Source organism: Pseudorasbora parva, chromosome 24 (assembly GCF_024679245.1).
Source record: "Pseudorasbora parva isolate DD20220531a chromosome 24, ASM2467924v1, whole genome shotgun sequence".
NCBI classification, from domain to species: domain Eukaryota; kingdom Metazoa; phylum Chordata; class Actinopteri; order Cypriniformes; family Gobionidae; genus Pseudorasbora; species Pseudorasbora parva.
This window is the reverse complement of record NC_090195.1, coordinates 2,208,069-2,229,512: the sequence shown is the minus strand read 5'-3', so window position 1 is coordinate 2,229,512 and position 21,444 is coordinate 2,208,069. Positions and strand designations below refer to the sequence as shown.

Sequence of the window (21,444 nt, the reverse complement as noted above, 5' to 3'; positions counted from 1 at the left end):
ATCATCTCTTAAAAGAAGAAAAACAGATATGAAACAACCCATGGTTTGGGTAGTTGTGTTACCCAGATCCTGGGTCAATTTGCTGGGTAAAATTAACCCAACATGTGTTCTGTCCTGTATTAACCCAGTGTTTTTTATAGAGTGTATACTGAATTTGCTGCTGAATGTGTCTTAGTACATTAGTACAAATCTGTCAACCAATCATCTCTTCATCTCTACATAGTTAAATTAGTAGTCATAGCAACAAATAAACATGAATGGACATCAGAAGGAATGTTGAAAGATACAGAACAACTTAATTAACAAAACCGTCATTAATGAAGTAAAATACTGCGGTGAAATAACTGCACCACAACCCAGAGTGTCTTATGCAATTCAGTCAAAACACATTAGACACAAAGCACATTAAACTTACCCAGCATCACTTGCATTCCCACATATTAAGGCGTCCTTGGCTCCTTCCACTTTGAAGTAATTATCTGGAAGAATGACAAAACAGAATCTGAGATTCAAAAAAAGGCAAATGCAACCTAATTGCATCTCTTAAAAATACAGCTTTCATGTCAGATAAATCAGTGCTTTTTTGGTTGTATTTAAATAGAATGTCAATTAAAGTGACAGCATTCACAGATAAAGATTTACATGACATTTACTATTCAAACATAATGAAAATGTCACGTCTAATGCTGGCGCAGTAATGGAGGTTCAAAACCTGCCATTGTTTATGTACTAGAAAACTCCTGCTCTGATTCAGAAGCTCTCATTCTTAAATTATAAATCACATAATTGGATAGTTACGTACTGTTTTAAAACATACCATCCTCTTAAAAGCTTCAATGTGACTTTATGAACTAGTATGAGTAGCTTGAGTGTGAAAGTATCTTCTCAGGATTGTAATCAGTATGTTTGGATGTAATGGAAACAGTTGTGACATCCGTTGTTTTGAAATAAGCTGGTTGTGGAAGAGGATATGTGAACTTGTGTCTGTTTTTCCTGCAGTTAAAGAGAGAGGGTGAGAGATTACATGCACAACAGCCTCAGGTTGGTATCCTGAGCCCTCCATTTTATCTGCTCTTGTTTTAACGCCCTCTCTCGCTCATTCGGGCCCAGGCTGGAGAGCCGAGAGGGGGAACGCCAGACTCGTGTTTGGCAGGAGCCCTGATCTTACCGTCCAGCTGTCGGCATTCTGTGTTTCAGCATAACATTAACTGTTTGTCCTGGACCGGAGAACAAGGTTATCGGTCTGAACATATTGTGTTTGATCACGAACAAGGTGCTTTTGGTAGTACATCTGATTAGGATTGGGGTAAAAATATCCATTTCTCGATTTTTAATCATCCACATAAATGAGTGTCTGCAGTGTGTATACACAACCACCCTATAATGATAAAAATCCACCCACTTTTCATTTTTAATCCTCATAAATCATAAGCAGTGTCTCAGAATAAGCCGTTTGCAGTTTCTATGCAATGTGACATGACATTTGCTTTCGCTCCGCCCCTGACTGCTGACAGACTCCGCCCTATTAGGATATGCCCCACCCACGACTGATGACAGACTCCGCCCTATTAGCATAGGCCCCACCCACAACTGCTGATGGACTCCATCTTATTAGCAAAGGCCCCACCCACGACTGCTGATGGACTCTACCTTATTAGCATAGACCCAACCCACGACTGTTGATGGACTCCGCCCATGACTGCTGATGGACTACACCTTATTAACATAGGCCCCACCCACAACTGCTGACGGACTCCGCCCATGACAGCAGATGGACTCCACCCATGAAAGCTGATGGACTACACCTTATTAACATAGGCCCCACCCACAACTACTGATGGACTCCACCCATGACTGCTGATGGACTACACCTTATTAACATAGGCCCCACCCACAACTACTGATGGACTCCGCCCATGACTACTGATGGACTACACCTTATTAACATAGGCCCCACCCACAACTACAGATGGACTCCACCCATGAAAGCTGATGGACTACACCTTATTAACATAGGCCCCACCCACAACTACTGATGGACTCCACCCATGACTGCTGATGGACTACACCTTATTAACATAGGCCCCACCCACAACTACTGATGGACTCCGCCCATGACTACTGATGGACTACACCTTATTAACATAGGCCCCACCCATAACTACTGATGGACTCCACCCATGACTGCTGATGGACTACACCTTATTAGCATAGGCCCCACCCACAACTACTGATGGACTCCGCCCATGACTACTGATGGACTACACCTTATTAAAATAGGCCCCACCCACAACTACTGATGGACTCCACCCATGACTGCTGATGGACTACACCTTATTAACATAGGCCCCACCCACAACTACTGATGGACTCCGCCCATGACTACTGATGGACTACACCTTATTAAAATAGGCCCCACCCATAACTACTGATGGACTCTACCCATGACAGCTGATGGACTCCACCTTATTAGCATATGGCCCACCCATGACTGCTGATGGACTCCGCCCACGACTGCTGACAGACTCCGCCTTATTAGCATAGGACCCACCCACGACTGCTGACAGACTCCGCCTTATTAGCATAGGCCCCACCCACAACTACTGATGGACTCTGCCCATGACGGCTGATGGACTCCACCTTATTAGCGTAGGGCCCACCCATGACTGCTGACGGACTCCGCCCACTACTGCTGACAGACTCTGCCTTATTAGCATAGGCCCCGTCCAATAGCTTCCTCTTTACTACTAGTTATAGCACCAAATAAACATGAATGAACATCACAAGGTGTTAAACATATGATATCATTTTTTAAGTGACGCATGATCAAAAATGAGCTAATGTGCAACAATATATCGAAATGAGTCAATATTGAAATCAGAATTGCAAGCTTGCAAGCTGATACACTGCAAACAAAGTGATTTTCTTCCTCAGTGTGTCTTTCTGTCTTGTTTTCCAGTACAAATGTCTAAACATTCTGAAATCAAGATTTACTTGAGAAACAAAATGACCAATTTTTGCCCTTTTTTTCAAACAATAACATATATCTGCCAATGGATTCAGGACAACAAACCTCTTTTCCTGACCCCATTGGCAGATGTATTTTCCTGTTTTAAGCTCCCTTAATTGTGGTGAATATTGTCAGTGTGTGTGCATGATGTCCATCAGACCCTTCAAACTCCATTAGCAGAGGTATGTAAAGTGTTTCAAACTCAGGAGGAGTGTTTTGGTTCTGTGTTTTGGACCGTGAACACCATGACGAAGCACATGAGGAGAACGTCTTGTCTATTTCTGTCTGTGTCCTACATCTGCGTTCTGCAGGTCAACGGATTGAGTGCCAGCTCTGTCCTAATTGCTATTCTAATGAAATGAGACCAACCCAAAATAAGACCGAATCTCATCTTAGTCGTCAGCTCTTCTGACTCTATAGTCATTAACTGCAGAATTATGATCGATATGCTTCATATTAAACGTGTGATCAATGTGACTGAGGCTGCCGGGTTCAGTCAGGGGATCCAGTCAGCTGCTCATCTCTTGTTGACTATGTTTGGAGTATTTATTCAATTAAAGCTAATTATAAGTAACAAACAGATATGATTATATAACCACGGGCCGGTTACATAAACATAGCCATCATGCTAAGACATAGTCATTCTTACTTATCGTATTTAATTAGAACAAAAAGAACCACATAAATAAAGAAAGAAATCACTGACTAACAACCGATTATTTTTTTACTTGAAATAAAGCTGAAATAAAAGGCAATATAAATATTAAAAGAAAAGCTTTAAAAAAAAAAGGTAAAAAAAATTGAATTTTAAGTTGAAGTTTTAAAATTTAAAATTACTAAACAAATTAAAGCTAAATAAATAAATAAGACAACGCCCATAACAAAATGACTAAAGCTATCATTAAAGCTGAAATAAAATGAAATATAAATATTAAATGAAAAAACTTAAACCTTAAACTTAAGTAAACTTTTAAGGAATTAGAATTTTAAGTCGAAATTCTAAAAATAAAATTAAATAAACAAATAATACGACACTTAACAAAATGACTGAACAATGAAAATATAAAAATAAAAAGCTAATTAAAAATATTAATAAGTAGGCCTATAATATTAGTATATAAATAATATTATAAAATAGGTATTCTTTATATATTTCAATTATTTCTGAGGTACTGCGACTTTAAAGGGTTAGTTCAGCCAAAAATGAAATGTCTGTCATTAACTCCTCTCCCTAATGTCGCTCCACACCCGTAAGACCTCCGTTCATCTTCTCACACAGTTTAAGATATTTTATATTTAGTCCGAGAGCGTATGCAAGTGTATGCACACTATACTGTCCATGTCCAGAAAGGGAATAAAAACATCATCACAGTAGTCCATATGAGACATCAGTGGGTTAATTAGAGTCTCTTGAAGCATCCAAAATACATTTGGGTCCAAAAATAACAAAAACTATGACTTTATTCAGCATTGGCTTCTCTTCCGCGTTTGTTTTTTATTCCCTTTCTGGACATGGACAGTATAGTGTGCATACACTTGCATACGCTCTCGGACTAAATCTAAAATATCTTAAACTGTGTGTGAAGATGAACGGAGGTCTTACGGGTGTGGAACGACATTAGGGAGAGGAGTTAATGACATGCATTTCATTTTTTGGGTGAACTAACAATGCTTCACAATCGTTTTATAGCCTTTATAATCTCACTTTAGCCATTTTTACTCTTTACCTCTAATCTTATCTCGACTCCAGAACATCAGAGAGAACCGAAAGGCGGAATCGGACCGGTGAAAAACACCTAGCGATGTGAGAGGTGAGTTTAGCGCGGCCTAAAAATGCTCTTCTTACTCAGTATTTTTGTCTTGTTTCTAGTCCAAACATCTAAAAATTCTTAAAACAAGAAGTATTTACTAGACAAGTAAAAGTAATTGTCTTGTTTTGGGGAAAAATAACTCAAAATGAAGAGAGTTTTTTGCTTAAAATAAGATAAATAATCTGCCAATGGGGTGAGAAAAATAATCTTGTTTTCTGTTTGAATTAAGATTATTTTTCTCACCCCATTGGCAGATTATTTATCTTATTTTAAGCAAAAAACTCTCTTCATTTAGAGTTATTTTTCCCCAAAACAAGACAATAACTTTTGCTTGTCTAGTAAATACTTCTTGTTTTAAGAATTTTTAGATGTTTGGACTGGAAACAAGACAGAAATACTGAGTAAGGAAAGCATTTCTTGCAGTGTGGCTGTGTCTGAGCTTGACTGACCTTCATTAGAGAAGAAATCCTCCAGCGAGGACCAGGTTCTGTTATTGCAGAAGAAAGTGCTGTTGTTGTATGAAGGTAGGGTGGTGTTGAGACAGTGTGCGGTGCTGCGGACGCATTTCTGCCGCAGGTTCCCCATGAAGAGCTGCAGGCCGATGAGGGCGAAGACGCTGAGGCAGAAGACGGTGAGGATCATGACGTCTGCCAGCTTCTTCACCGACTGGATCAGAGCGCCCACGATGGTCTTCAGGCCTGACGGGAACATCAAGGTGCTCAGTCGCGCACAATCAAGGTGACACACTCTAAAAATGCTGGGTTAAAAACAACCCAGGTTGGGTTGGAAATGGACAAACCCAGAAATTGGGTTGTTTACACCCAGTGAATAGACCCATTCAAACAACCCAATTTCTGGGTTTGTCCATTTCCAACCCAACTTGGGTTGTTTTTAACCCAGCATTTTTTAGAGTGCAAGCTTTCAGATTTCATGGAAACGATGAGCTCAATTTTAATTATTTTGGGTTCTGGGCAGTTCATAAAATCAAAGCAATTTGTTCAGATCACATCAGGTTCGGCTTCATACAGAATTTGATCGAGGATGACTATCAGACTGACTCTGAATTGAAATGAATAAATGTGTAATTTAAATACAATTTTTATTATTTTAATGAAAATAATAATAATAATAATATTTAAAAATAAATGATTTGTACATTGTATTATTTTTAATAACTATAAACATTCTTTATATATTTTTCATGTCACCTAAACATTTTCAGTCTAATATATATATAAATATAAATTATGAAGCTGAAAGAGCGTAAAAAAAGATTAAATTAAATTAGAAAAAATAATATATCCAAAATACTTGAAGAAAAAATATAATATATTTTTATTTATTTTATTTTATATTTTTATTTATTTCACTGTTATATTTTATTGAAATTACATTTTAAACATTTTAACATTCTTTTAAATTATTATTTTTAATATTACATTGAAAAGCTGTGGGTGACATGAACAAATAATTTAAATAAAAATATAATAATAACAATAATAATATTTAAAAATATATTTTTGTACATTTAATTATTTTTAATAACTATAAAAAAATTTTTTTTCATTTTAATGCATATTTTAATTAATTAAAAGAGTGTAAAAAATTATAAATTAAAGAAATGTTTAATTGAATGAAATAAAAATCTTTTTAAACTATTTTAGTTACATTTTATTGAACTATACTTTATTTTATTTATAACATTAATTTAGCATTGCATTAAAAAGGTGTGGTTGACATGAACACATATTTTAAATAAAACATAATAACAATTATAATATTTAAAAACATATTTTTGTACATGTTATTATTTAAAATACCTTTATATATTTTTAATGTCACTTTTCCAGTTTAATGCATAGCTGAAATAGTGTAAACAAACATATATTTAATTAAATATATCCAAAATACTCAAGAATAAAATCTGGAAATAATATATTAATATTATATTTTTATTTCATGGTTACATTTTATTGAACTTATAATATGTTTTAGTTATTATTTTTTTAAATTAAGTTCAAAAGGTGTGGGTTACATGAAAAAGTGTTAAACAAAATAAATAAAGACTACATTTAAAAAATATATGCAAAATCCTCATTATGAAAATAATATATTAATATAAGTGATTTATTTTTAACTATTCAACTCTCACATATTATTGAACTTATTTATTTAAATAATTACTTTTTGATTAATTCAGTATTTTTTTTTGTAATTGAGTATTTCTTTCCAATCCAATTGCCATTCATCTTCCGGTGTGATGTTGCCAAATCAAATGAACCCTCATTGGTCCAAACGGATTCTCTGAATGCTGCCGAACCCCGGATCACTTCATTAACGCATCAATCAAACACATCAAACCACAAGCACATCGAGGTCTGTCTTCACAAACATTTGTGGGTGCGGGAAGCACACAAAATGTGACAGAACCAGACGCTTCTCAGGAACCACAACCTGCACTTCTTATCTGCAATATGCAAGCATATTAATATATGTGTGTGTGTGTGTGTGTGTGTGTGTGTGTGTGTGTGTGTGTGTGTGTGTGTGTGTGTGTGTGTGTGTGTGTGTGTGTGTGTGTGTGTGTGTGTGTGTGTTTTAGCTTCATATGTACAGCTTCTGATTCCATAAGAGGCATCTGCTTATTGGCTCACCATGCAAAGTCATGTTCCTCTACATCTACCCATGCCTCTAACATGTCGACCACACACTGCGATGAGACTCTTGGGTTGAGAGAGCTGAACCCTGCGCTGACAGGTACGGTACCTCCAACCATCTTCACTTGTGTGTGTGTGTGTGTGTGTGTGTGTGTGTGTGTGTGTGTGTGTGTGTGTGTGTGACTGACCTGTTGTGCCTAAAGTAAGCCGCTTAAGTGTCTAATGTTAAACGCTTTTACGGAGCAAAAGGGCCTGGTGTCGGTTACGTTAGTATTTTTTCCATAGGGACTTACAGTATGGCTAAGCGATAAAACCAAACCAGTTTCTGTTGAAGCCGATACGGAAGTGACTTAAACTGCAGTTCCTCCACTGGCCACTAGAGCGGCTCCAGAAGGAGCAGAATCTCATTGAGCTCATGTTAAAATGCCCAACTTTACAGCCGAATAAAACATGTTTACAGTCTGGGACAAATTGTGGTTTTGGTCTATACGGCTAATTTTGCCCTTCATGACGACTGTAAGGGGGTGCATTTTTTTATATCTCATTCGTTTACATCATATAAAGCCTTAAAGTTCTGCATAATTAAGGGCGTGGCTTGTTTGAGTGACAGGTGGATAGCCAATTATCCGTTGTCTGTTAGTCATCACATCACCTAAGCTCCGCCCACGTCCCGCCTCTTTGCCCATTTTTTCTGTTATCCGGGCGTGGCATGATGACACTACCAAGATGGCGACGGCCAGCTCGTCTCTACTTTACGCTTTAAAGCGGCTCTTCAGAATCCTACGGGTGACGTCACGGACACTACGGCCATGTTCATTTAAAGCATCAAAATATTTGGAAATGTAATACTGTTCACTTCAAAATAAAAATTTCCTGATGGTTTACTCGCCCTCATCTTATCCATCATGTCTTTCTTTTTTCAGTGGAAAAGAAATGAAGTTTTTAAGGAAAACATTCCAGGATTTTTCTCCACATAATGGACTCCAATGGGAACCAACGGTTGAAGAGGAACACAAATAAACGTTTATACACATTTTAACCTCAAATGCTCGACTTCGGTGTTGTTCTTCTAAATTGTAGACAACTGTATCTTAGTTTTTATTTTATGCAAAACATTTTAGTCTCGTCCTTTTTCGGCTACAATAATGCATGTTAATTTAGTCTTAGTCAGCGTTTTGGACATTAGTGCAGTCTCATCATCGTCTCATCATGGAAAAAAAGGTCGTTGACGAACATATATTGTCTGGTCTGACGAAATTAACACTACTATACGCATAGGCGTAATTTACGGGTGGGACATGTCCCCACCACTTTTTTTAAAAACATCTTGCTTCTCGGATGAACCTAACTAAAACAAACAAAACATCTCTGGTTAACTAGAAGAGTAGCCACTATAATTTAGTTTGTTAGTTAAATAAGAGGCGATCTGGCGCTCGTTGCCGCTGTTATCAGTGCTGCAGATTTCTCTCGCGGCTCGTGCAGTCTTCACACAGGCGAGCGCTTTAATCTAACGCTTAACGCCGTTGCAGAGACTTTCTATTTGTTCCGGTCAGATCACGAAACAAAATGCACAAAAACTGTCCCTGCTCTTGATGTACGGATGATATTCGGTTTTGATGAGAGAGAAAATAGGCTACGAGGGCAGATTAGAAACGAGAACTTCTGACCAGTTTAACAGACTAGACCAGGGATTATAAAGTGTGCAAATCTATATGCCTTTATTCACGTGAAAACTCTTGGCACAACGCTATATTGTGTTTAGATGCAATAATTAAACGAGATCTTTATCAATAAATGAACTATTTAATTGATTTCCGGACATCTTAATACTAATTTTTCTGCAATTGTTATTGTACATATTTTACATCTGATATAACATTGTATCAGCAATGCTACCCCCCTTAATACGCCATATAGTGCATATCATATGCCTGCGAAAAACTGCGTACCATATGCACGCCAAAGCTCATTTTGGCGTACGAGCGCCCCTCACACATCAAAATGAGCTTTGGCGTGCATATGATACGCAATTTTTCGCAGGCATACGATACGCAATTTATGTCCCACCCACTTTAAAAACAAAGTTACGCCACTGGTTCTGACAATGCCAGAATTTCATCTGTGGTGAAATTTAACAGTTGGAGGAGAACATACACTTGTTTTTTGGCACTGGGACTGTATTTCAACTTGCGTCACGTGACCTTTCTGATGTGATGCCGTCAAACACAGTGAAAAAGAACAACACCGAAGTCACGCATTTGAGGTTAAAAAGTATATAAATGTTTATTTTTGTTGAAAATGTCCGATGGTCTCTCTGGATCAGACTCTATTCCTCTGGGATCAGTCAGAGCCTCTGAAGCTCTTCCTCTGAAACTGCAGTGATTTGGACCTTTAACCGTTGGTTCCCACTGAAGTCCATTATGTGGAGAAAAATCCTGGAATGTTTTCCTCAAAAAACATTTCTTTTCCACTGAAGAAAGAAAGACATCAGGCAAATAATCAGGATATTTCAATTTTTGAAGTGAACTAATACTTTAATGGCTTTAATGAAGTAAAGAACTACAATCCCATAATTGCAAATGACAATCAAAATAAAAAGCATTCTGACGGAATTGCAAGTCATTTCAATTACATGATTTGTGGCGCTTCATGGGAAAAAGAGCTCATTTGCCATGGTTCGCTCACTGCAACTCTCTGATTGGTGGAATTTTCTGTGTAGCATCATGGGTAATGTAGTTTTTCAACTGTTAAACAAATTTTTTTTTTTTTTAAATAAGTGGAAATAATGTGGACTGATGGCTTCGACAAAACCTTATACCATCAATTTACAACGCCGGAGCTCACGCTAGTTTTTTTTTTTCTCAAAGGTTTATGAATTATCATTAAAGATTTTTACTCAGACCACTGAGATGAAATTTAAGAATGTTTAGATTAGTACTGTTTACATATTAGAAAATACAAGACTGTGTACTCAATGGCTTTACTGAGGAAAAGAACTACAATCCCATGATGCATTGCGAATAACAATCAAAATAAAAAGCATTTTGATGGCATCACAAGACTCGATTACATAATTTGCAGTGCTTCAAGAGAGTGGGCGGAGCTAAAGAGTTTTAATTTACTCACCGCAGCTCTCTGATTGGTGGAACTTTTCTGTGTGGCATCATGGGTAATGTAGTTTTTAGCTAATTTAGCTAAAAATAATTTGAAATAATGCAGAGGTCGGTCTGGTTTGATGGTTTTAGAGAGGTTTTGTCCATGTAAAGCAACTGGTTTCAGTTTTGCCCAACTCAAAAGTCTCATTTTCTACATTCTGCATTTTTCCAAGAGTGTTTTGGAAACGTTTTGGTCATCCATTAGCACGGCAGGCCTTGGCATTCGTCGGCCTCTCACCTGGGATGACTGAGATAGTTTTCAGTGCTCGTAGAACCCTGAATGTCCGTAACGCTGAGACATTGCCCAGGTCCACAAACTCAGTAACATATCTGCAATAAGCGAGAATTGGAGCACAGACAATGACAACAACACCAACAACAGGAAAACAACAACACAGCGGAGAATGAAGCAGGAATGCTGGGAAGTTTCAGGAGCTGGGGAAGAGATGACTGGAGAACACAACGCGGGATAATCGGATGCAGGTAAACTCCGGAGCTTTTTTTTGTGTGGACTTGGACATAGAGCAACACTTTAAACTGGTTCCTTTACGCACAGCTTCAGGAACGTCTTACCTGGAATTACGGAAATAGTTTTCAAAGCGCGGAGGACCCTGAACGTTCGAAGAGCTTGCAGATTGCCTACTTTTATAAATTCAGTTAGAAACCTGCAGAATCAAATTACAGTTATATGGATAAAAGGACAAACAACTGAAAGACAGAAAAAGGGAGAAAATTAAAGCGTCAGGAAGCTAAACAACCTCATTTTGCTCACTTAGAGAAATAGTTCACCTTCAAATATATGTAAGGAAGGAATAATTCAGCTAAATTGTTTAGGGAACAGAAAAAATGGATATACACTCTAAAAAATGCTGGGTTAAAAACAACCCAAGTTGGGTTGAAAATGCACCGACCCAACAATTGAGTTGTTTTAACCCAATGGTTGAGTTGTTTTAAGCCAGTGGTTGAGTTGTTTTAACCCAGTGGTTGGGTTAAATGTTGCTTAAGACAACCCAATTGCTGGGTAAGAACAACTCAACCATTGGGTTAAAACAACCCAATTGTTGGGTCGGTGCATTTTCAACCCAACTTGGGTTGTTTTTAACCCAGCATTTTTTAGAGTGTACATATATACACTGCCGTTTAAAAGTGTGGGATCGGCTTTTGTAACATGATACACTATCAGTAATCAAGTTTGGGGTCAGCGAGATTTTTTTTTGTAGAAATAAATTAAATTAATTAATACTTTTATTCTGCAAGAACGCATTAAATTGATCAAACGTGACAGTAAATACATTTATAAAGTTGCAAAAGATTCTATTTCAAATAAATGCTGTTCTTTTAAACTTTCTATTCATCAAAAAATCCTGAAAAACACAATTTATCACAGTTTCCACAAAAATATGAACCGTCTTCAACACTGATAATGATCATAAATGTGTGTTGAGGATCAGATCCTCATCTGAGAAGGATTAGTGAAGGATCATGTGACACTGAAGGCTGGAGTAATGATGATAAATTCAGCTTTGATCACAGGAATAAATCACACTTTACTATATATTCACATAGAGAACAGATGATTTACATTAGAGTAATATTTCATATTTTGACTGTATTTTTGATCAAATAAATGCAGCTTTGGTGAGTAAAGGAGAGTTTTAAACGGCAGTATATATATATATCATTATTATTAATATTTTATTTATTTCTTAAATAATAAAAATATCTAAATGGCTTTTGTTCTTCTTATTTTTTACTGATTTATTATTTTCTATGCAATCAAAGTGAATGGGGATGATGCTTTCAACACCATATTTAGCTAAATAGAACATATAGATATCAACTTTTTGTAGTGTTTTATTTTGATTACCTTTATTTAAAAATAATTGCATTTTTTATATATTAACTACTGTATTTTGCAGAACAAATATCTGCCAAAGGGGTCAAAAATAAGATAATTTTTCTCATTATTTGTTCTTGTTTTAAGCAAAAACTGATTTATTTATTTTTTTATCAAACAAGACTCATCTTGTGTCACTTTGCTTCTCTAGTAAATGTACCTTGATTTAAGGATGTTTAGATAATCATCATTTTCTGCAGTTGATTGTATTTTTGGGTGAACTATCCCTTTAATTCGTCACAGTTTTAGTGGCTGACTTGATTTTGAGAGTAAGCGTTTCCATATCAAATGTCATCCTCTCGATCATTACCTGATTCAATTACATTACTCTACATTGAGCTGCTGCACTGGAAAAAAAAATATTTTTACTGCTTGTTCAAATTGCTTAGTTAAAATGAGCTAAAGCAACACAATTGCTATACATTTTGTCCAAACTTAATTTGATTGTGTTCAATCCACTTAACTATAAGTCAAATTGAAGTTTACTTAATCCGTTTTTGTTGCGTTACATAAATGGTTTGTGGTGCATTAAATAAAACTGGGCGGGGCTTGTTAGTTCCCAGCATGCTTTGCATATGGCTAAATCGAGAGAGTAAATGTAGTTATTTTATATGTAAAAGTGTTATTTTATGTATTTTTGAGCAAGATGAGAAAGGGTGAGACTTGATTGTGTTTAATAAAGTTGAATATTCAATTATGTTGGAATTATTAGAACAATTTAAATTACAGTGGGTTAGCAGAAGAGTGGAGCATTTGCTTAGGGTGGACTAAAACTAATGTCATAACGGCTTTGCAAGCATATTGGGTAATTGTGTTTTATTTGTGATTGTACAGTGAAACATGCCAAATTGTGCTATTTTCATGATTTATCACATTTTTTATGTGGTTCAGATACAATAATATTTTGAGTTTCTATTTATTAAACAAATTTCCTTCATTGTATTAACTCAAATTTTTAATTTCAATAAACTCACAATTTTAAGGCAACCAGGTTACTTACTTTTTTAAGTTAAACCAACAAAAAATGTTTACAGTGTAGCTAAAAGTTTGTTAACTAGCTAGTGCAGTTGTATAAATCAGTTGTGTAACATTAAAATATATGAAACTGAAGTGGATGAATGACTATATGAAATTAAACGCCTGAATCATGTCAGGGAGTCATATAACATTCACTTAATTGGATCACTTAAAATGTATTCATTCCATTATGTTGAAGTTACACTAACAAATTATGTTTGTTTTAAGCAATTGATTAATGTGGGACCGATGTACACAATTGTAAATCCAACACACTATTTTTTTCACTGCACTGTAATATTGTTGGTTTAACTTAAAAAAGTAAGTAACCTGGTAGACTTAAAATTTTGAGTTTATTGAAATTAAAATTTTTAGTTGATACAATGAAGGAAATTGGTTTAATAAATAGAAATTCAAAATATTATTGTGCTTGAACAACATAAAAAATTGATAAATCATGAAATTAGGTATGTTTCACTGCGTCATCACAAATAAAACACACACAACCCAATAAGCTTCTTTAAAAAATAAATATATTAAAATAATATTTTAATAAAGGTTGTCGATTCTCAAAAATGTTCATTTTTTTTTAACTCAAATTGTTAATTTCAATGGACTCAATTTTAAAGCAGCCAGGTAAATTATTTTGTAAATAATTTTTTACAGTGTGTGGTGTTTAAGATGCACTATAATCACGTGTCGGCATTAAGAGAAGACTGCGCTCGTTTCTGGCGGTCAGCGTTTATTATTTCTCAGCTCGGCCGTCATCCGTCTGGGTTTAATGAAGTCAGGAGTGGCGGCTATAGCGTTCCTGTCAGCATCCCAATACAAGCGTGACTTATTGCACCGGTCGAGCCTGAGGGTCCTTCTGACGTGGTTCAGACTCCCGTTCAAGGACAACAGGCCTCTTAAAGCTGGAGAAATAAAGCCATAAAGACCAGCCAGAAATAAGCACTTCATCACCGCAGCGCTTCTGTACGATTCCTCCGGTTTACTGACAAATTCACCGCTCAGCTGGTGTTTTTAGTGCATTTGAATGAAAGTCTCTTCTGTCTGCCAAAGCTGCATTTATTTGATCAAAAATACAGTAAAAATGTGACATATTTTTACAATGTAAATCAGCTGATTTGCATGTGAATATGTAGTAAAGTGTAATTTATTCCTGTGATCAAAGCTGGATTTTCAGCGTCAAATGACCCTTCAGAAATCAGAGCGCAGGAATCATTAAAAGTTTAATGATTCAGGCCCTTCATAGATAAGACACATTTAAATGATGTTTACTTTACCTAATTAAATTAAGTGTTGAAATGTGTTCAATCAGCCTAATATATTTAAAACTGAAGTTTACTTCATTAATTTGTGTTAAAACTACATGAAATATTTGTGCTGCCATAACTAACAGGGCAGTGGGTCTGTAGTTCCCAGCATGCTTTGCAAGGGACTGCGCTAGGAGAGATAATGTCTGGATTAAAGTGATATTTTATGTGTTTTTCAGTAAAGGGAAAGATGTCATTAGTTTATGTTAGAGTTTAATGTTCAGTTATGTTGGACACTGAGCAGTTTCTGTCATTTTGTGGTTATCATTATGCAGGAGAGTGTGTGTGTGTGTGTGTGTGCGTGTGTGTGTGTGTGTGTGTGCGTGTGTGTGTGTGTGTGTGTGTGTGTGTGTGCGTGCGTGCGTGCGTGCGTGCGTGCGCGCGTGTGTGTGTGTGTGTGTAAACTCATTGGATGAATTCCTGCTCTCAATTAAATATTTTAGTTTGCCCAATTAGTTACATTTGCATTTTATTTCTAAAAATATGCTCGTTGTTATTTAAAAGTTTTAAAGGCAAATTAAATTGATAACAGTGTTCACCTTACATAATAAACTTTTATAAGTTGAACATAACATCATTAAGTAAACGGCACATATAAATATTATGTAACAATGACAAATTCAAATGGTTTGTATTTACTCAAAGAAATTGTGCCAGCTTTACTAGAATTTTTTTGTTCATATAACTAAATTGTTATTTGTAAAAACTGCTCAGTATAGTTGTGTGAAACCACTTACCACAATTTTTTAAGGTAAATTCAACAAGTTATTTTTTTGAGTGTGCTCAGCTGGTGTTTTTAGTGCATTTGAAAGACTCTTCAGTTCGCCAAAGCTGCATTTATTTGATTGAAAATACAGAAAAATACAGTAAAAATGTGACATATTTTTACAATGTAAATCAGCTGATTTGCATGTGAATATATAGTAAAGTGGAATTTATTCCTGTGATCAGAGCTGGATTTTCAGCGTCACATGACCCTTCAGAGATCATTCTAATATGCAGGGAGAACTCTTTCCCCGTTTCCGTCAGACCGCAGGAATCATTAAAAGTTCATTCCCCAGGATATTTTAGCTTTGAAATGTTCTTTTTAAAGTGAACAAGCCTGTGAGCGCGGTGAGAATGACATTATGGGATATGAACGGCACTGATGCTGCGACTCCTGGGAGTGCGTCCACATCCGCACGCTCACCTCTGTTGCCATGGCGACGTGTTTTGGGATTGGGGTCAAGGACGGGGTAAGTGTTCGCGCTCCCCTTCACACAACCCCTCATAACAATTAATCTCAAATCTATCACCCTCAAATCTATCACCGACGGCTCAGATTACATTATCAAACCCTATTGAAAATAATCATAACAACAGCTTTATTGTTTCATTATCTCTGTGATTACACACTAATGGAAATATCTTAATCTAGTCTATTTTTAGATTGTATATTGAATTAAATATTGTTTTTAGGGTCTAATCCAGAGTATCTTCACACAGTGATTATAATAGTGTCGTGAGTATTTTAAAATTCAATCCACGGATAATTACAATAAAACAGCAAATTAATTCAATGAAAAAGTGAAATAGCATTTTCCTGTAAAAGTACTCCAATCATTTTTATTTTCATCATTAAAAAAATTACTTAATTATTTTTACAGTGTAAAAATGTGATAGTATATACAATTCTGAGTAAAAAACAGCCCAATGTTGGGTCAAATATGGACTAACCCAGCAGTTGGGTTGTTTTAACCCAGTGATTGGGTTGTCTTAAGCAAATATTTATCCCAACTTCAGGATTAAAACAACCCAATCGCTGGGTTAAAATAACCTAATCGCTGGGTTAAAACAACCCAATCGCTGGGTTAAAATAACCTAATCCCTGGGTTAGAACAACCCAATCGCTGGGTTAAAATAACCTAATCGCTGGGTTAAAACAACCCAACCGCTGGGTTAAAACAACCCAAATGCTGGGTTAAAACAACCCAACCGCTGGGTTAAAACAACCCAATCACAGGGTTAAAACAATCTAATCGCTGGGTTAAAACAACCCAATCGCAGGGTTAAAACAACCTAATCGCTGGGTTAAAACAATCTAATCGCTGGGCTAAAACAACCCAACCGCTGGGTTAAAACAACCCAATCGCAGGGTTAAAACAACCTAATCGCTGGGTTAAAACAACCCAATCGCTGGGTCAAAATAACCCAATCGCTGGGTTAAAACAACCCAACCGCTGGGTTAAAACAACCTAATCGCTGGGTTAAAACAACCCAATGGGTTAGTCCATATTTGACCCAACATTGGGTTAAAACAACCCAGCATTTTTTAGAGTGAGTGAAAGTAAAAAAAAAAAAAAATGTTTTGGATGTAATCCAGAGAGAAAAATAACCATTGAGTTAAACAAAATCTTAAAGTAGAAAACTTGAAATAGTATTCTATTTTAAACGTACTTTAATAATCTTATTTAGTTTAGTTTTCATTAATAGTTTTATTTACAACATTGGAAAATATTTTTAGAGCCTATCTTTAGATAACATAGTGAACTAAATTAAATAATAATTACTCTTTTTTATGTTCTTTTTCGTTTTAGGGTTAAAATAATACACTGACAAAAAATGTAGTGTAGGGTTTACTTTTAAGCCATTTTAAAAATAAATCTCACAAATAAAACGTGAAATTTTAACATTAAAAAAAATATTTTGAACCATACTTTTATTTAACTTAAAGAAACAGTGTAGTGATGTGGTCTATTTTTACATGTTTCAATAATCTTTAAAACGTACATTATTGAAAATAGTTTTACAGTGCAATAATGTGATTATGTATATTTTTAGATAGTTAATAGTGAATTAAAATAATAGTTTGTCCCTTTTTTCTGCTCTTTTAGGGTCAAATAAAAATACATTTAAGTTGAAAGACTTTTTTAACCGTACTTTTATTTACAACTGTATAAAATAAATGGTGTAGTGATGTGGTAATGTCTATTTTTTGATAATATAGTGAATAAGTGAATCTCTTTCATTTTATATATTAGTCATATTGTACATATTTTAAGAAAATTTTATTTATTTGCAAAATGAACAGTGTAGTGATGTGGTAATGTCTATTTTTTGATAATACAGCGAATTACGTTAGTTTTTAGGGTCACTCGCACATGAAGGGGTCATTTATTTGTCATAAAGCAGGAAATAATAACTTACGCCATAACAATCACGCTGAAGTCCAGCCAGTTCCAGGGGTCCCTCAGGAAGGTGAAGGGCCCGATGCAGAAGCCCCGAGCCAGCATTTTTATCAACGACTCGAACGTGTAAATGCCAGTGAAAGTGTACCTGTGCGGAAGAGAGGATGGAGGGATGGACAGAAAGTCAGACCGTGAGGAATGGAGGAATCCCACACAGAGATCATGAGCGGAGGACACAGGACACACACGTGTGTGAAGCACATTCACGCTCCAGCTGTGACATGAATGAACTGAAGCTCATCAAGACTAGAATGGCCGTTCAGATCCAGCGGGTCATTTTGGCCATCAGAGCGAGAGAGGATGAAAGATGCAGCATTCGGAAGTGCAAAGCTGGGCTGCTTTCATATTTCTCCTCGAGGCTTCACTCAGCTCAGTGTATTTGTGAGTAAAATCTGGTTTGGGTTCGTATCGTACCTCTCATCACGTCTGAGTCCCGGCCATGTCTGCATTCATAAACGTGCATTACACTCAGGGCCATTTTTGGGGATTTCCGCCTGGATTTGGCCGACCCAAATTGAAAAGCCTCCCATACACACATACAGTGGTCAAGGTTCAAAATGTTGGTGTCATTTTACAGGAAACCCTTTAAAGTTACATAAAACACTGCTAAAAGTCATAAACATGTGAGTATATGTTGTGTAAGCTGTAATAACCCCCCCCCCCCCCCCCAAAAAAAGCTTTTTGATTTTTTTTCCATAAATTTATTTTTGAAAGTGTATAACTCAGGCCCTGTGTGCTCTAGGACCCTGCAGACACTTTGGGCTGCTTCCACTAAATTACAGAAAATAGTGGAAAAAGAAGATTGTCTGTGTCATGTTGTATGACAGATTTATTCAAATGAGTCTGAAGGGATGACCCCCTTTTCCCTCTCCACCACCCCCTCCCACCACCATATACAGTGATATAAATGCAATATCCCAGTGTCATTAAATTAATTATACATGCTGGAAGCAGCCCAAAGTGTCTGCAGGGTCCTAGAGCACACAGGGCCTGAGTTACACACTTTCAAAAATTAATGTATAAAAAAAAAAATCAAAAAGCGCCTAATTTTTGGGGGGTTATTACAGCTTAGACAACATATACTTACATGTTTATGACTTTTAGCAGTGTTTTACGTAACTTTAAAGGGTTTCCTGTAAAATGACACCAACATTTTGAACCTAGACCACTGTATGTGTGTATGGGAGGATTTTCAATTTGGGTCGGCCAAATCCAGGCGGAAATGACATCAGAGGAATTTAGTTTAAAAACATTACTTTGTGTAAAACAAATGCCAAAGTGATGCATATCTCCAGAAAGGAGAGACTCTGAGCTTTCAAATGGTACCACATATGGCATCATAGCACCTCCACAGACATTTAAAATGGAGAGTATATACATGTACAGGGTCCTCGGAGTTTAAGAGGTTAAAAAAAAAAAATCGCATCCGTTTTTATTCAGACCCACACGGAATCTACATTCCGAATTCCGGAGAAAGTTCCGCAGAGTTCCGAGAGGTTCCGCGCACCTGCTTCCCCTTGAGAGTTCTAAATATTCGGATTGATTCATGCTTCAGATGCCAATAAAAGAGAAGCTTTGACTGAATGTGTGTTACTACACTCTAAAAAAATCTAGGTAAAAAACAACCCAATGTTGGGGCAAATATGGACTAACCCAGCGATTGGGTTGTCTTAAGCAAATATTTAACCCAACCACTGGGTTAAAACAACCCAACCGCTGGGTTAAAACAACTCAATTGCTGGGTTAGTCCATATTTGACCCAATATTGAAACAACAAACAAAACAACCCAGCATTTTTTAGAGTGTATATATTATGGTAACACACTGTAAAATATAGTCCCAGAATCCCGTAGATGTTTCTCCAAAATCAGTGCGGAAGATGCAGAAAAGGGTCTGGAGATTCCCGTCTGGGCCTGTCCGGGAGATGCACACAGTGGCCACAAAATAAGCTACACTATTAAAATATATGAATGTCATTGCATTGTATCAAGCAAGCGATATTTAAATAGTGTTTACATTCACATGTACTGTATACAGCTGTTGTATATTGCTAATTATTATTTTATTTTATTTTAAATAATGCAAGTATGCTATATTTTAAAATATATTTTAAATGACATTCAAATAGCGTTAATATACAAAAAAAAACTTTTTTTTTTTGGTTAATGGACATTTTTATATTTTTATTCAATTTGTATTTTTTTTTTTTTTTAGATTTTTTATTTAATTTAATTTGTGTTTTATTTAATTAATTCATTTATTTTAGATTTTTTTATTGTTAATTGATTGTTTTATTTAATTTGTATTTTATTTATTTTTACTTTTAATTGTTAATTAACATTTTTAATATTTTTATTTAATTTGTATTTAATTTTATTTTTTATTTAGATTTTTTATTGTTAATTGACATTTTTTATATTTTTATTTAATTTGTATTTTATTTTATTATTTATTTATTTTAGATTTTTATTGTTTATTGAAATTTTAAAGTTGTGTTTTATTTATTATTTATTATTATTATTATTTGTTTTTACTTGCTAATTGAAATAAAGCTGAAATTAAATATCAATGTTTTGAAAAAAGTTTGTTTTTAATGCAAATGAAAATGAGAAATGTTGCACTGGGAAATATCTGAAATAAGTACTAAAATTACTAAAACTAAAAGAAAAGAAATGAAAACTCATAAAAACGACAAAATATTAAACAATTACAAAAATCTAAATAGAAGCTACATTCCAAAATATAAATAAATGCTATAATAATAAATTCAATAATAAACACTGCTTTATAGCCATGCCCATAAATATTTTTACCGCCATTAAAAAACAAATTTATGACTTTAGACACCAGTGAAAATTCAAAACTCTCTTATTAGAGACCTATAAAGTAATCAAATGTAAAATAACCCTGGATAGTCTTTAGCGTATAAATTAAACACAGATTAAACCTTATTAAGCCAACAGCAGTGAACGATTTTTGTCTTTGTCCGTTTTTGTTTAAGTAACAATAAAACACAGGAATATTAGGCTGCTGTCACTTTAAGAGCGAATGCACGGATCCAATACACTGATACTGGTACACATGCGTTGCCTTTTTTGACTGTTTCCATCACCACACTCGCCAACACAACGATTTTTACTCGCATCGCCTCTTGCCGAGTGTTCATTGTAGGCCCTGTATATAGCAAAGACATTCATAAGTGTGATTAAAGTGTTAAAAAGCGTTCAGATACTTCCTGTGGTCATTGTGTGTGATGGCGCTATAATGTGATTTGGGTTTGACTTCAGAGGGTGCTGAGAGGTACGACGACACTCGCATTAAAACAGGTGTTGTTGTCGCATGCTACATGCTTTAACA

At 35.6% G+C, this 21,444-nt stretch overlaps 1 protein-coding gene across 1 annotated transcript in view; it reads right to left on the bottom strand.

Annotated features, from left to right (window-relative positions):
* The window catches only part of scn5lab (sodium channel, voltage gated, type V-like, alpha b), a 219,226-nt gene that overhangs the window by 136,911 nt on the left and 60,871 nt on the right, over positions 1-21,444 (bottom strand). Inside the window, exons 5-8 of the mRNA XM_067435448.1 lie at positions 18,047-18,175; positions 10,869-10,960; positions 5,271-5,519; positions 416-479 (exon numbers count right to left, since the gene is read on the bottom strand). Of these exons, the coding sequence (XP_067291549.1) occupies positions 416-479; positions 5,271-5,519; positions 10,869-10,960; positions 18,047-18,175 (534 nt within the window). The remainder of the gene's footprint in view (positions 1-415; positions 480-5,270; positions 5,520-10,868; positions 10,961-18,046; positions 18,176-21,444) is intronic.